At 34.0% G+C, this 13,846-nt stretch overlaps 1 protein-coding gene across 2 annotated transcripts in view; it reads left to right on the forward strand.

The window, feature by feature from the left end:
- Window positions 1-13,846, forward strand: part of LOC129229488 (transcription initiation factor TFIID subunit 12-like) — a 34,097-nt gene that overhangs the window by 18,633 nt on the left and 1,618 nt on the right. For both annotated transcript variants that reach the window (XM_054863805.1, XM_054863804.1), the window contains 2 exons: window positions 11,543-11,620; window positions 13,603-13,717. In XM_054863805.1, the coding sequence (XP_054719780.1) occupies window positions 11,543-11,620; window positions 13,603-13,717 (193 nt within the window). The remainder of the gene's footprint in view (window positions 1-11,542; window positions 11,621-13,602; window positions 13,718-13,846) is intronic.

Genomic DNA, 13,846 nt, shown 5'->3' on the forward strand with positions numbered 1-13,846 from the left:
AATATTCTCATCATTTTGTTGGCTTGTCAATATTTGCGTTTTTATGGTGGGGTGCGATGTTTAACTGTTATTTTGGGAAAAAATTATATGGGTTTTGATTTTTCGATGCTAACAAGGATGATTAACTTTAAATAAACTCTTTAATTACTGTTTTTTTTTTCTTTAGATGCCTACATTTTGAAAAATGCAATCTTTTAACATCCGATATGAGAATCATATTTTGTTCTTCTTTCAAGCTAACTTCGCTTCATTAAGATTCAAATAAATGAAAAGTCTTTTTATTTCTGTTAGAACTCTCATTTCAAGTTTTTAAAGCAAAATTCCATTTTCTGTTATGAGTCAAAAATTAAAATGCTGAATAGATGTTTTATTTTATTATTATTATTATTTTTTTTTTTGGGTCAACTGTGTCCAGATATTAAGGATATGTTATCATAGGTCTCTAAAATGCAAATTTAAAATAATTTTATCAAAAGTATTTCTTTTACAAGCCGTTTTTATACTTTTGATGCCTTCACTTTGAGAATTGCGATCTCTTTGCATCCGCTATGGGAATCCGATTTTTCGAATTTTTGATGATTATTACGCTTTGTTAAGAGGTAAACAATTGAAATATCTTTTTATTTTTGTTAAAATCGCGGAATTTATAAGTTTTAAACGAAATTCTGTGCTTTTTAAGAGTCTTGGGTCAAAAAGTTGAATGCTGAACCCTATTCTGAATTTTGTTTTATCTATTTATATTTTTGCTACAATTATTTTAAATACTGTACAGAAATATATCTAGTATAATTTAACATAATGCAGAATGGTAGATAAATATTGATACTTGAAAGAGCGATGCCCCCCCCCCCCCGCCAAATATCAGAAAAAAAAATCCAGAATGATTTTCCCGTCATAGAAGAGAAAAAAGTTTAATTGATGCAGTTTGTGCCATCTCTAAATTCTAAAATTTTGTTTTAACAAAAAACAAAAAATATTTTTTTTTTGCAAAATTTTTTGATTTTTCACAAAATTAATTCATTTTTCACAAAATTATTTGATTTTTCACAAAAAACGGACCCTGTGAAAAATCCTGGACAGACCCCTGGTCTTGGATAAATCTCGATATTTTAGTCGTGTCAGATAAAAATGATGTGGTCCCCCTCACCCCCCATCCAGCATATGTGAATTTGATACATAATAGAGGTAAAATGAAAAAATCAACCGCCCCCTCCCTGAAAGATTTCTAGATCTGTCCATGGTCACTTGACATAACTTTTATTTTCGAGTTAGACCGTGCAAAGCCGGGCGAGGCAGCTAGTATATGTAATAATCAACGCTATTTTACCAGGTTACATTTCCATCAAGTTAAGTTTCTGAACCCTGCTTGATGCACTAACGACAAATATTTCAACTACTTCAAATCAGTATTCAAGAGTATCTTTCAAACAATTATTTCAGAACTATTTAGTTATACACTCAGCTGTGCAACGTGTTGCCAACTTATTTCGTAAGAAAAAAAAGGAGAAAACTGACATTATAACTTTACTAGCCTACAGCAGCATAAAATACATGCAAGAAAATATTATACTGTATAGTGGCGATAAAAACTAATAAGTCAACAGAAAACAATTGAGCTAATGGCTCCAAATCTTAACAAATGAATTTTGAAGAAAACTTTATAAGCAGAGTTTCCAAATTAAACCCTGAAGATCATGTTTTTTTTTTTTTTGGAACTATGCTTTGAAAAGTACTTTTATTTACAGTCTGCCCACAGATGATAGTGAATTTGCAAATGCCCAGTTAAGATGAGTCTATCTGAATGGGGGGGGGGAAGAAAAAGTTGATATGTATGCGCTTTTAATTTCAAAGTGACTGTGCTTAATTTAGAGGCTAACATACATCTGCAAAAGCTGGCATCCCTGAAAACTAATAGATGCGTCCATTTCCACCTTTCCATCTCATCGGTGGTCAGGCTGTATTTATTTCATGTGTGTGTGTGTGTCAGAGAATTTTTTTTTAATATGTAAGTAATGTACGCAAATAAATTAAGTGTAATGTTAATGCAAAACTAAAAGAAACAAACTTCTCTTCAGATAATTTATATTCGATGTTTTACTGTCATTGTAAAGAATCACTAATATATTCGCTCTGAATACGTAGCTCGAATCAGGAAGTACTCGGCATTACAGACAACATTTATTGAAAGACTAGCACAATAAAACATAAAGACTATTTACAAACTTGAAATGAACCAACATAAATTCTCAAAACCTTCTCAGAGGTGTTAATATCGTAATCACATCACCTTTTAAAATGGGAAATGTAGCTCAAAACTCTGAATGAATGATCTCCGCTCGCTCAACATTGGAATTCTATGAATGAAAAAACAAAATTAAAACTCTCCGCTGTTGCCAAATAGCGACAGCAAAACTTTCGGCAGCTTAAAAAAGGGAGATATCAAAAGATGGAGGCGTACCTCAGCATCCTCCGACCTAAGTTAATGTTTATTAACTTAAAGTTCTACACATGATTGTTCTCTCAGCAAGGTCACAAACAAAGTCTTTGAGGTATTCTAACAATACGTCCGGATCTAGTTTTTCTAGACTCGGAGATGTTATCATCAGGGACGACAGTCTCAGGAGCCGGATTTCTCGCGAATTGTTCTGATTTCTGCACAGTGGGATCAGAAGAAGAAATCTCTAAAGGGTAAAGTCTTTGCACGGGCCTCAATATCTGTCCATGAGCTGTTCGAAGTTTAACCAGTCTGACAACTCCTTCTTTGCTCTGTATAACTTCAATAACTTCACCAAGAGGCCAGTTGATACGCTTCATGTTGTCACTTCCAACTAAAACGATATCACCCACGGATATGTTCAGTTTACTTTTATGCTCTGCTCTTTGTATTAATGCTCCTAAGTACTCTGCTCTAAATCTTTGTCTCAAATCCCTTTGTGGGGCATTCCAAGGTATTTGTGACATAGGGGTGTCCGTAACAAAACTTGTTAAAAGGTTAAAATTTTTATATATATTAAAAAAGCACATTCCAAAGGTCACATATATCATATTTTTTTCTTCATTTACTTCATATTATCCATGTAATCGCAATCGAAACATCAAAAATACTATTTTTAACGTTACGGACTCTACATTGAATTTTTCTTCAATAGTGACTTGAACCGAATTCTAAGCCAAAACTGGTGCTTGGGACAAATAAAGTAAAGGATTATCTCTAATACATATAATAATTTTAATCAAAAAGTGCATTCGTTAAAAAATTATAAGTTGTGAAAATGGTGATTGTAGAGTCCGTAACAATAATTAGAGGAAAAGTTTTGTTAAAATTTTTATTTATGCATTTTATGTCACTAAATTGAATGTTTTCTAACTTCACCTATAGTGTTACAATGCTCTAAAATAAGTTTCATGATTATTTAAATTCGGTATTTTTAATTAATTTTCTAAATTTGGTTACGGACTCTACAAAACGTTACGGACTCTACATTTGGCAACCGTTTCAACACAGCTCTTTCTTTACCAAAATGTTTGAACTGCCTGCACAAGAAAAAAAAAAAAAAAAAAAAGTAGCCCTTTAAAGGAAATTACAACTTATACTTTAAAAAAACTTTGACTTTCAGAAGAATTTTGACTGAACAAGTAAGTGTATAGGGGGAGTCAGGCTCTTGGTCTGGCATTGGTCAACATTGGTCTGGCTCTCTACTTTTCTTCTTTTTTTTATCTCATCATAAATTTCAATTCGTAATTTTATTTTCTAACATGAGTTAAATATTTCTCACCACCCCAGAAAATTTTCAATTCATTACCTTTTTCCCCATTAATACTTTAAGAGAACTTTGTGAAGTGAACCAACCTGCCACAGTCCCGGTGTCCCCACATTACGAACTCAACTTCTATTACAATTTTAATGTTAAATATTATCAAACATTTGTACCAAACAAATGTTTTATGATTAGAATCAAAAAACCAAAGTTTAAAGATCAATATAATTAAAATTGACCAACATTTACTGTTACTCTTTTTCAACAATCAGCACAATTTGTGTTTTTAGCAACTTCACTATTGCTGATATTGGAGTATTGCTTTTTTAAATTCAAGACTGAAGAAATCAACATATCACACTTGGTCTGTTCCAACAAGAGGCCACCTTCAATCTGGTAACCCCCCCCCACCCCTAGAGCTTAGGTGCACCTCCCCTAAATATCCCACAGACCCCCTCCCCCATAATATCAAAAACCTCTCCCCAAAAATGAGAAAAATACCTCTCAAAACACCCCCTAAAAAAACTTCAATGGCACAGTCTGCGGCATGCCCCCCCCCCCTTGTGGGCACCTTTCACATATATGATGAAAAAATAGTCATAACAGTTGATTCTATCATTGTAACTATTGAACAATGAGGTAGTATTGTTGTTGTTTACACTCTATAAACAATAATTCAAACAATACTCGAACGTGACAAATATGTAGAGTCCGTAACATGTTCATAATCGTGAAGTTCTTCAGTAAATAATTCCGTAAAAAATATTTTTTTACCTTTTTAAAAAATATTTCGGTGCTTAAATGTATTATAGATAAACTGAGACATAGTGGAAAACCTTCATTAGGTAAGAGTAGTTATTACTTTCACAGAAAATTTGAAGATAGTTTAAGCAAAAATTTCCATGTCTTTTTAGTGTAGAGTCCGTAACATGCTATATATCTTCCTATATCTTTAGAAATTCAACACAAAATTAAACTTTTTTCAATGTTATGACATAACTACACATAGAACTAATAATTTACAAAAAGTTTAATTTTACTATTTGCTCTAATGATGAGTAGGAGGCTAAAACATCTTTATGAAGTGTAGAGTCCGTAACAGCCAAATACCTTGGAATGCCCCTTGTACATTTTGACGGTATTTAATATGTTTATTAAGACTGATGGTCGACAGCATCAATGTCAGGAACACCAGAGGTTTTAATGTCTTGCAGAAACAAATTAGCACTGAGAGGAAGCAGTTCCGCATCATCCCCAGGCATATACGTCAATGGTCGAGAGTTGATCGTACATTCACAATCACAAAGCACTGTGATCATTTCTTCATAGCTTAAAGAAGAGCGAACTAAAACTCGCCTCAGTAGCTTCTTCAGAACACCTATCATTCTCTCCCAAAAACCTCCCCACCAAGCAGCGGGAGGGTTGAATTTCCACTGAATAGGAAGGAGAGCAGTGCTAGTGACGATTTTATCCCAGTCCAAATTCCTCAATAAATTTGAAGCTCCTACGAAGTTTGTGCCGTTGTCACAGTAAATTAGATTACAACGGCCACGGCGTGAAATAAATCTTCGCAGGGACAACAAAAACGCTTCGGTTGAGAGAGCAGTTACCATCTCAAAGTGTACCGCCCTGTATACCACACAAGTGAAAATACAAACCCATGATTTTTGATTGTCCTTCAGGTACAAAGGACCAGATAAATCTATTCCACAAATTTCAAATACTGCAGCATCTCTTATGCTATTCTCGGGAAGGGGAGCTGTAGCAGCATCAAGATGTTTTGAAGAGAATCTTTTGCACACAATGCACTTAAACACAACAGATCTCACTTTTTTCCTCCCATTAAATACCCAAAAACGTTCTCTTAGAATATTAAGCAACATTTGAGTACCTGCATGTGCATTTTTTACGTGGTAATAGAATATTATCCGTTTTACAACTTCATGCTCTGACGGAAGAATTGCTGGCATTCTAAACTCCTCGGTGTCATCTCGAAAAACAAGTTTGGTTTTCAGTCGAATAACATCGTGTTCATCCTTGAAAACTTTTAGGGTCTTCAATTTTTCGTCGTTTTCATTAACGAAACTCTCTTTTTGAATCATTCCTATTATTTTCTCTTCAGATTTCATAATTTCTTCTTGATCAAGATTACCATGTTTTCTGTTCTGTTTCAAAGAACGGCAATTGAAAACAAACCGAAGGAGCCAGGCCACGAGATTTACAATCTGGTTATAATTAGAAAAATAGCGATAGTACAAATCTGTCGAAGTGGCAGTGGAAACCAAGCAGTTTGATGATACCACACTCTTCTTTTTCTCTTGGATAACTTCGTTCTCATCAAACTCAATATTACCAGAAGGTCATTCTTCACACGGCAAATATAACCAACTAGGTCCTTCGTGCCATTTCAATCTCAGCAAATATGAGACTGTACACCCTCTACTCTGTAAGTCCCCTGGGTTCAGTGATCCAGGTACGTAGAACCATGATTTCACATCGGTTAACTCTCTGATTTCTTTTACTCTGTTGTGAATGAAGATGCCCCATGATTCTTCTCTAGTGATCCACACTAAAACAGTGGACGAGTCAGTCCAGAAATAAACTTTGTTGCATTCTACTTCAGCCAGAATAGTTACGGAAAGTCGAGCTGAAATTGTCGCAGCAAGTAACTCTAATCTTGCAATTGTAATTTCTCCTTTTCCAGTTGGCGTAACTCTACTTCTTGCCTGAAGTAATTGGACTTTCACAGAAGCACAGGTTTCTATTCTTATGTAGGCGACTGCAGCATAAGCATTTTTGCTTGCATCGCAAAAGAAATGAATTGAACAGTTCTGAATGTTACTCTTAGCGCCAAAATATCTTGGGAAACGCAGAGAATCAAGATTACGACTATCCGTCACCCATTTCAAAAATTCTTTTATAGTGTCGGAATCAACTTCATCATCCCAATTCAAGTTAGTTTTCCATGTCTTTTGAAGTAACAATTTAGGTGTTAGACTAAAAGGACATGTCGCTCCTATAGGATCAAACAGTCAGTCGCTGCGGACAAAATAGTTCTTTTCGTTACTTTTTCAAAGCACAACTCTTTCAGACGGGCTGTATTTACACATAAGGTGTCAGATTTTTTGTCCCAAATCATACCGAGCACGTTGGAATCAACGGGCTCTGTAACATTAGGATCATTATGCTCCCACTCTCTAAGTATGAATTTTCTCTCAGACATTATCTCAGTTGACACTCTTACAAAAATATCAAGCTCCTTTTCATTTTCAACACTATTAATACAATTGTCTACGTAAAAACTGTTTAAGAGTTTTTCAACAACAGACTTTGGAAACGAACTTTCACCTTTTTCAATTTCACTCAAAATGTATTTCAAATGATACTGAAGACAAGAACCGAGTAGGAAAGGGCTGCTTGAAACTCCAAAAACTACACGGCAGTGCCTCAGCACCATGGCTGCCACACTTCCGTCCAAGGGACGGAATTCCGTCTCTTCAAAAATTTCGGCCATCGGATTTTTTTTCCATCTTCAAAATGATTTTTATAGATGAAACAAATCTTTAATTTTGAATCTCTCACTCTCAAAAAAGGCCTTATTATTCTGAAGACAAAAAACTGGCCCATCTGCTGAAGTTAAAAATATAAGCTTTTTTTTTTTTTTTTTTTTCAAAAAATAACTAAATAAGTTACTCAATCTGTTGATTTCAACCATTTTTATCTTAATCTGGAAAATTTTGTTAAAATTTTTATCGCAATGTATTTTATAGCCAAGAATCTCATACCTGATTTTTTTTAATTACTATTTTTTTGAATGATATATGAACTATTTATGTAACATGAACTATACAATCTGAAGCTTTTTTTCTGCAGTAGCAAATAGTAAGTTTTTTTCTTGTATTTTATTATTAGGTTCATTTTCTAATTTTACCTCCTAAAAGTCTTGGACAATGATATGTTATTTTTTTATTTAGATTTAAATTTTTACTTAATCTTACAATTTGGTTATAATATATAGTTACAGCATCAAAAATTAGCATTATATACGTCTAAAACATTAAACAAACTAAGCGCTAACATTTTGGTGTCGCAAAATGGAGCCACGCGCTTTTCAGTCCTAGCCAATTTTCAGAGTGGCAGTCATACTCAGCACCTTCAATTCACCATCACTCGTAACCCAAAGAAATCTAAGAAAATTTCTGTCTGTAGGTGAAATTCCAATTTGCAGAAATGCTTTGAGAATACCAGATATTACGCCTATCTTCTCTTTTCGGAAACGTGTTAAAATATTTGGAATCAACTCGATAAGATTTTGACCTTTCTCCAGACAATCGTTAAGACTAGGCAAGTCTCTTGTTTTGGCAGACGCGTCAAACACCGGTCTGATTTTGGTAGTAGAGTTCTCTTTGACAACCGCTCTGTGGGGAAGGTAAAGTCATGGAACTTGTTCATCATCTTTTACCTCTTCTATGATGCCTTCTTTTAGCCATTCATTTAAAACTGTTTCATAGGCTTCATACAAGGACTCTGATTTAAGACGCTTAATTGTACTCTTCAGTCTTTTTAAAGCTAATTCGTAGTAGTCTGGCAGCAATGCATGATTTTCTAACCACGGAAGGTGCACTACAAAACAATTATCCAGTACTGAAACAGTGTCCAAAAAATGCTGCTTAGCTACTTCTTGCAGTTCCATTTGACTTTTCTTCATAGAAGGATTTAATACCAAGCGTATCAAGTGTCCACAAATCTGTGATACTATCTGCGCTTGATAGCATTGAAGTCACTACTAATGATGCATTCTTACTCTCGGAATTTTGAGGCACTCGACCCATTACCGTCCATCCCAATTTAGTCTCAATTACAGCGAGACCACATGGCAACAGTTTGTGATGATTTGTCATAAGCTTTCCTGTGACATCGGCTCCTATTAGAATCTCGATAGGACCTTCACAATCATTAACAGGAATAACACCACACTTGCAAGTTCTTTTAAAGAAGCATCATCAGTTAAAGGAGGCACAGATTCACAAATGATTTGTTGGCTTAGCACTTTAAAATTGCAATGGTAACTGGAATCAACGTTGGATAAATATAAAGTAAATACATTGTGTTTATAAACTTCAGTAACTGCTTCCTCCGAAAAGAGAGTGCTGTAAATATTCACAACTCTGAGTCTCGGGCAACATTTCTCTGGCAGTATCTTGCAATAAATAAGAACGTTGTGAAGCGGAATCAATAATAGCTCTAGCTTTGCGCTTCTTTCCATTACCTCTTATAATAACTGTCAAAGTCTGAAATATAACATTTGGACTCTTAGACACACTTGCAAGTGCCTGATCTCTATCTGAATTTATTTCCGATACTTTGTTTTCACTAGATAAACCTTCTCTTTCATTAGATGAAACTACTTGATGGTGCATATTTCTACACAGAAGAATATGGTGCTTCTTACCACAACGCAAACATCCAACGCGCACATTACACTTGCGCACCAGATGTCCAGGCTTTAAACAGAGAAAACAGGAACCCGATTCTTGAGTTAGCGCTTCCCTCTCTTTCACTGGCATTTTTCTTGCTTTCATGCAATCTCCAGAATAGTGAAGATTTGAACAAAAAATGCACTGTTTCTGTCCTTGTGAAAGTAGTCATAAGGTCAGTTGCACTCGGTATTTCAGTTTGCGCGGCCATGTTTAAAATTATTTGAAACTGTTTTTCTCTCGGACTTGCCGCCACTTTTCGCATCAACACTCACTCTAGAACTACCAAAACTTTGTGAAGCTAAGACAACTCGCTCTTCTGCTTCTACCTCGTCTTGAAGGAACTCTAAGATGGAGTCAAGATCACTTCTACCTCTTTGATCACTGTTAGGATCTGCATGATCTCCTCGTACTCTTTGACTGGTGGATCTGTAGCGCTCCCAAGCTACAAGTGTTTCTTCTGGCAATGCAGATTCAACAAGCGGAAATAGCATTGATGCGTATTTGTCCGTAGTAACTCCCAATAATTCCCAAGAACGCAACTTAGACTCCACTTTATCATACAATTTTCGTAAAGAATACTTTGGCGAATTTTGCTTTTCAAGCACTAAAGTTAACAAATCGCGTACATACACTTGAATCAGCAAATCTTCTCTCCCGAATCGTCTTTTTAATTGTTTCACAGCTTTCTCGTAACTAATGCCACCAGGTGGAAAACTCTTTATTAGTTCTTCGGCAGGAGATCCCTTTTCCATTGCTTGCAACAAGTAAGAAAATTTATCATGCAAATCAAGATTTGGATCTTTATCTATTTTCTGAAATTGTCCCCAAAAATTTCGAACATCACCATCATAAGTGGGCAATTTAATAACTGGATAACGTAGGTTGGATAAAGTCATTGGATGAGAAATCTCATTTTCCAACACTAAATCACTATTATGTTTCACATTTAATTCCTCGAATTTCTGTTTAAAAGACCGCCAACGATCAATATATGCTTCAGCTTCATCGATCTCTTTATCAATGTCTGTTTCTTCTTTGCACTCAGCGTAAATTAAGGGTTTCATTTTTTCTTCACAGTTGATCATCAAAATCGCTTTTTCTTCGATTAACTTCAGTTTATTTATTTTATCAGTCACATTTAACTGAGTTTCAACACTCTCAAAAAAAAGTCTTCGATACTGTGTACGATCTTTCTTTAAAGTTTCCATATCGCTCCGAATAAATTAGCACTTACTTATGAAACGCAGCCGAGTCCTGTCACAACGGACGCCAGATGTAAAGGATCACTAATGTATTCGCTCTGAATACTTAGCTCAAATCAGGAAGTACTCGGCATTACAGACAACATTTATTGAAAGACTAGCACAATAAAACATAAAGACTATTTACAAACTTGAAATGAACCAACATAAATTCTCAAAACCTTCTCAGAGGTGTTAATATCATAATCACATCACCTTTTAAAATGGGAAATGTAGCTCAAAACTCGGAATGAATTATCTCCGCTCGCTCAATATTGGAATTCTATGAAAAAACAAAATTAAAACTCTCCGCCGTTGCCAAATAGCGATAGCAAAACTTTCGGCGGCTTAAAAAGGGGAGATATTAAAAGATGGAGACGTACCTCAACAGTCATTGCCTGGGCAGTTTCAGAGTTTTTTTTTTTTTTTTAAATTATATTCAGTAAGTGTCTTTCTCATTCAGTATTAATCTTATTTTTTTTTTCTTTTTTTTTTTTTGTATAGTAAATTGTCAAGGAGGAACTGGCAATTTATGAAATCGAGCATTCTATAGAATGCTTGGTATAAAAACCAGCACTGTACTATCTAGTGGTTATTTTAGATATTGTTTCCAATGCCAGGCTTCATACATCACTGGTAACATTTTTGAGAAAGATTTCGTTGAAATTAGGTTAAGTGCTTTTTTTGTTTTATGAATTTATTTTCAACTCTATTCATTTGTTATTTTTATGAATGGGGGACGATTTTCTCAGGTTTGCTTTAATATTTCTTTGAAAAAATATTAAAACAAAACTGATAGTGTTCAAGATGAAACAAAATTTTTATGATGAGACTTTTTGGGCTTTTCAATGTTCCTAGTTTTTATTTTTTGCAATAATTGTATTATAATGTGAAAAATCTATAAAAGAAATCTGAATTTGGTGCATTACCATTTATTGTTGGAGCCTAAGGTGGCATTAGAACAGGATTTGACTACACACTTACATACAAACACAAACTTAACATATTTATATCTGTGTATATATGCATGTATAATATTTTTAATGAATGTTATTTTACTTAGATTTTAAATAAACAGCGGTTACAAGATCTAGTTCGTGAAGTTGATCCCAATGTCCAGAATGATGATGATGTTGAAGAGGTTGGTCATTTTATTATTTAAATTAGATGAAATCATGCAAAAAGTTCTTTTGAAAAATGTTTCCTTGTGGGCTTTATTGATTAAAAACAAATTGTTTGATTTTCCCTGTACTTTGTTCTTCAGTTTACTCTATCAGAAAAATTAATTTGTTAGTATCAGATAAATCATAATTGTGTCCATCGAAACAGGAATAGTATTTATGTTAATTGTTGCTGTTTCTACTTTAAAACATAGGTGTTACAGACACAAATGTGACTGAGAGTATTTTTTTTTTTTGCATGTTTTAAAGAGTAATGATATGACAGTTGAATATAATTTAGGAACTAGTGGGGAAAATTCCTGGCTCACAGATATTCAGTGAATGATTTTGATAAAATACTACTTGATTATGACTCTCAACTAGGATTGGCCAGTTTTAGAAGCATGACTGTTTTAGCCGTGGTATAAACTGTCACGTCGAAAGACCTCTAATTTTCACAATTATTGTAAGATAGTAACCAGTGTTATTGTCTGAAACAATGCATTAATAAGATGATTAATACAAGAGTATAGCCAAATATTGCTGTAACGTTTCTTGTGAATAACATTGAAGCAGTTTGAACTATCACATATGAGGCACTGAGAAGTAAAGGGATGCAAATGGACATTTTCAAGTTTTGAGTAAAACACGTTTAGTGGTCCTAGGTAGGCCTTTATTGAAAAGTTTTTCTAAATCATGCTGCATAGCAGTACCTACCAGTGCTACTACTATTATCTTTTGCCCCAAGACAGAAATGAGGTTACCAACCATTTGTACTGGTTATCTCCAAATTTTTAAATTTGCTCCTTACATACCTTTGCTTCTCACTGCCTCATATGCACAAAGATGGGGACTATTCCAATTATTTTTCAGCTTCTAACAGAACTTTGCTTGTAAAATGTCATTATAACTTAATTTTGTTTCTATTGTTTATTCCGTGTTCCATATTCAATCAGGTTACCTGCCTTTTTCCTGTTTGATGAGCTATAGTATCTATAGTGTGAAATTTAACAAAAATATTTAAGTAAACTAAAAATTAAGAATTTCTAAAAAAGTTTGCTTTTAACTTTTGAACTAATTGCTGCAACATCTTGTATTAACTGTAAAGCACAAATCCGACAGCAAATCTAACAACAACACAAGTGATTATCCTTTGCCCTAGATGGTTTGCATCCTGAAATCTCTCAGTATAAAGTATCTTCCTTAACATCTCTTCAGAAAAAAGTGAATGGAGTACTTTTCTCACTAAAGTTAATGGAGTTTCTTGGAGGCAAAGAAATAGACCTTGCCCTTCAAAACCATTTTTTGATGAATTGAATATTCCATGCTCCCATACACAAAATTAAGTGAGGCGATCTTGCTGGATGCTGACAGGACCCTTCTTCACCTCAGTTACAACAAAGGCAAAAAGACTTTTCCAGCATGTCACAGTTTACATTTAGATTTATGTATATTTTCATAGATTATTATATTTTCTATGTTTTTTAAAGATAAATGACACTCAGCGCTACCTACTTTTGAAAAAAAATTGAGAATAGTGTGCTTAAAATTTGAGCTACTGGTTTTTTCAAACTGACTTGGCCTAACTCATATTGCTAACTATTAACTCGATATGATTTTTTGAAACTCCGGAGTTGTTTTATGATCACCCTGTATTTAGAAACTAACTTAAAACTTGGTAAGATTTTTAGAAAATTTAATCAATAATAAAAGTGAGAAATTCTGATTTATATTTTTTTGACAGTAAAGAAAATTTTAAACTACTTACTTTATGAGTTCAAAATTGTATGTTCCCGGTGGGCAAATTATGGAAGCTCTAAATTAAAACTCTTATATGTTGCCAGGGGTTATTAGAACTCCAAATGTAGGTACTACCATATGTATATATAGTTATGTGCTATTTTATGCTGTTTAAAAGTATGTTTAGAAGTATTAGTATTAAAAAATATATGTATCTCCATAGTTATTGCTGGCTCTGACAGAAGAATTTATTGAAGATGTAGTTTTAACGTCTTGTTTATTGGCAAAGCACAGAAAGTCCAATGCTTTAGACGTAAAAGATGTACAGCTGAGTCTTGGTTAGTATTCTTATTTTGTCATCTTTATTTAATGGAAATATATCCTGTATTTAGAAACAAATAAGGCATTCATTTGCAATTAAATTTTTTGAAATGTTTTTCAATTGAAGAAGAACATGCTTGATTGTC

This window comes from Uloborus diversus, chromosome 9 (assembly GCF_026930045.1).
Source record: "Uloborus diversus isolate 005 chromosome 9, Udiv.v.3.1, whole genome shotgun sequence".
NCBI lineage: Eukaryota > Metazoa > Arthropoda > Arachnida > Araneae > Uloboridae > Uloborus > Uloborus diversus.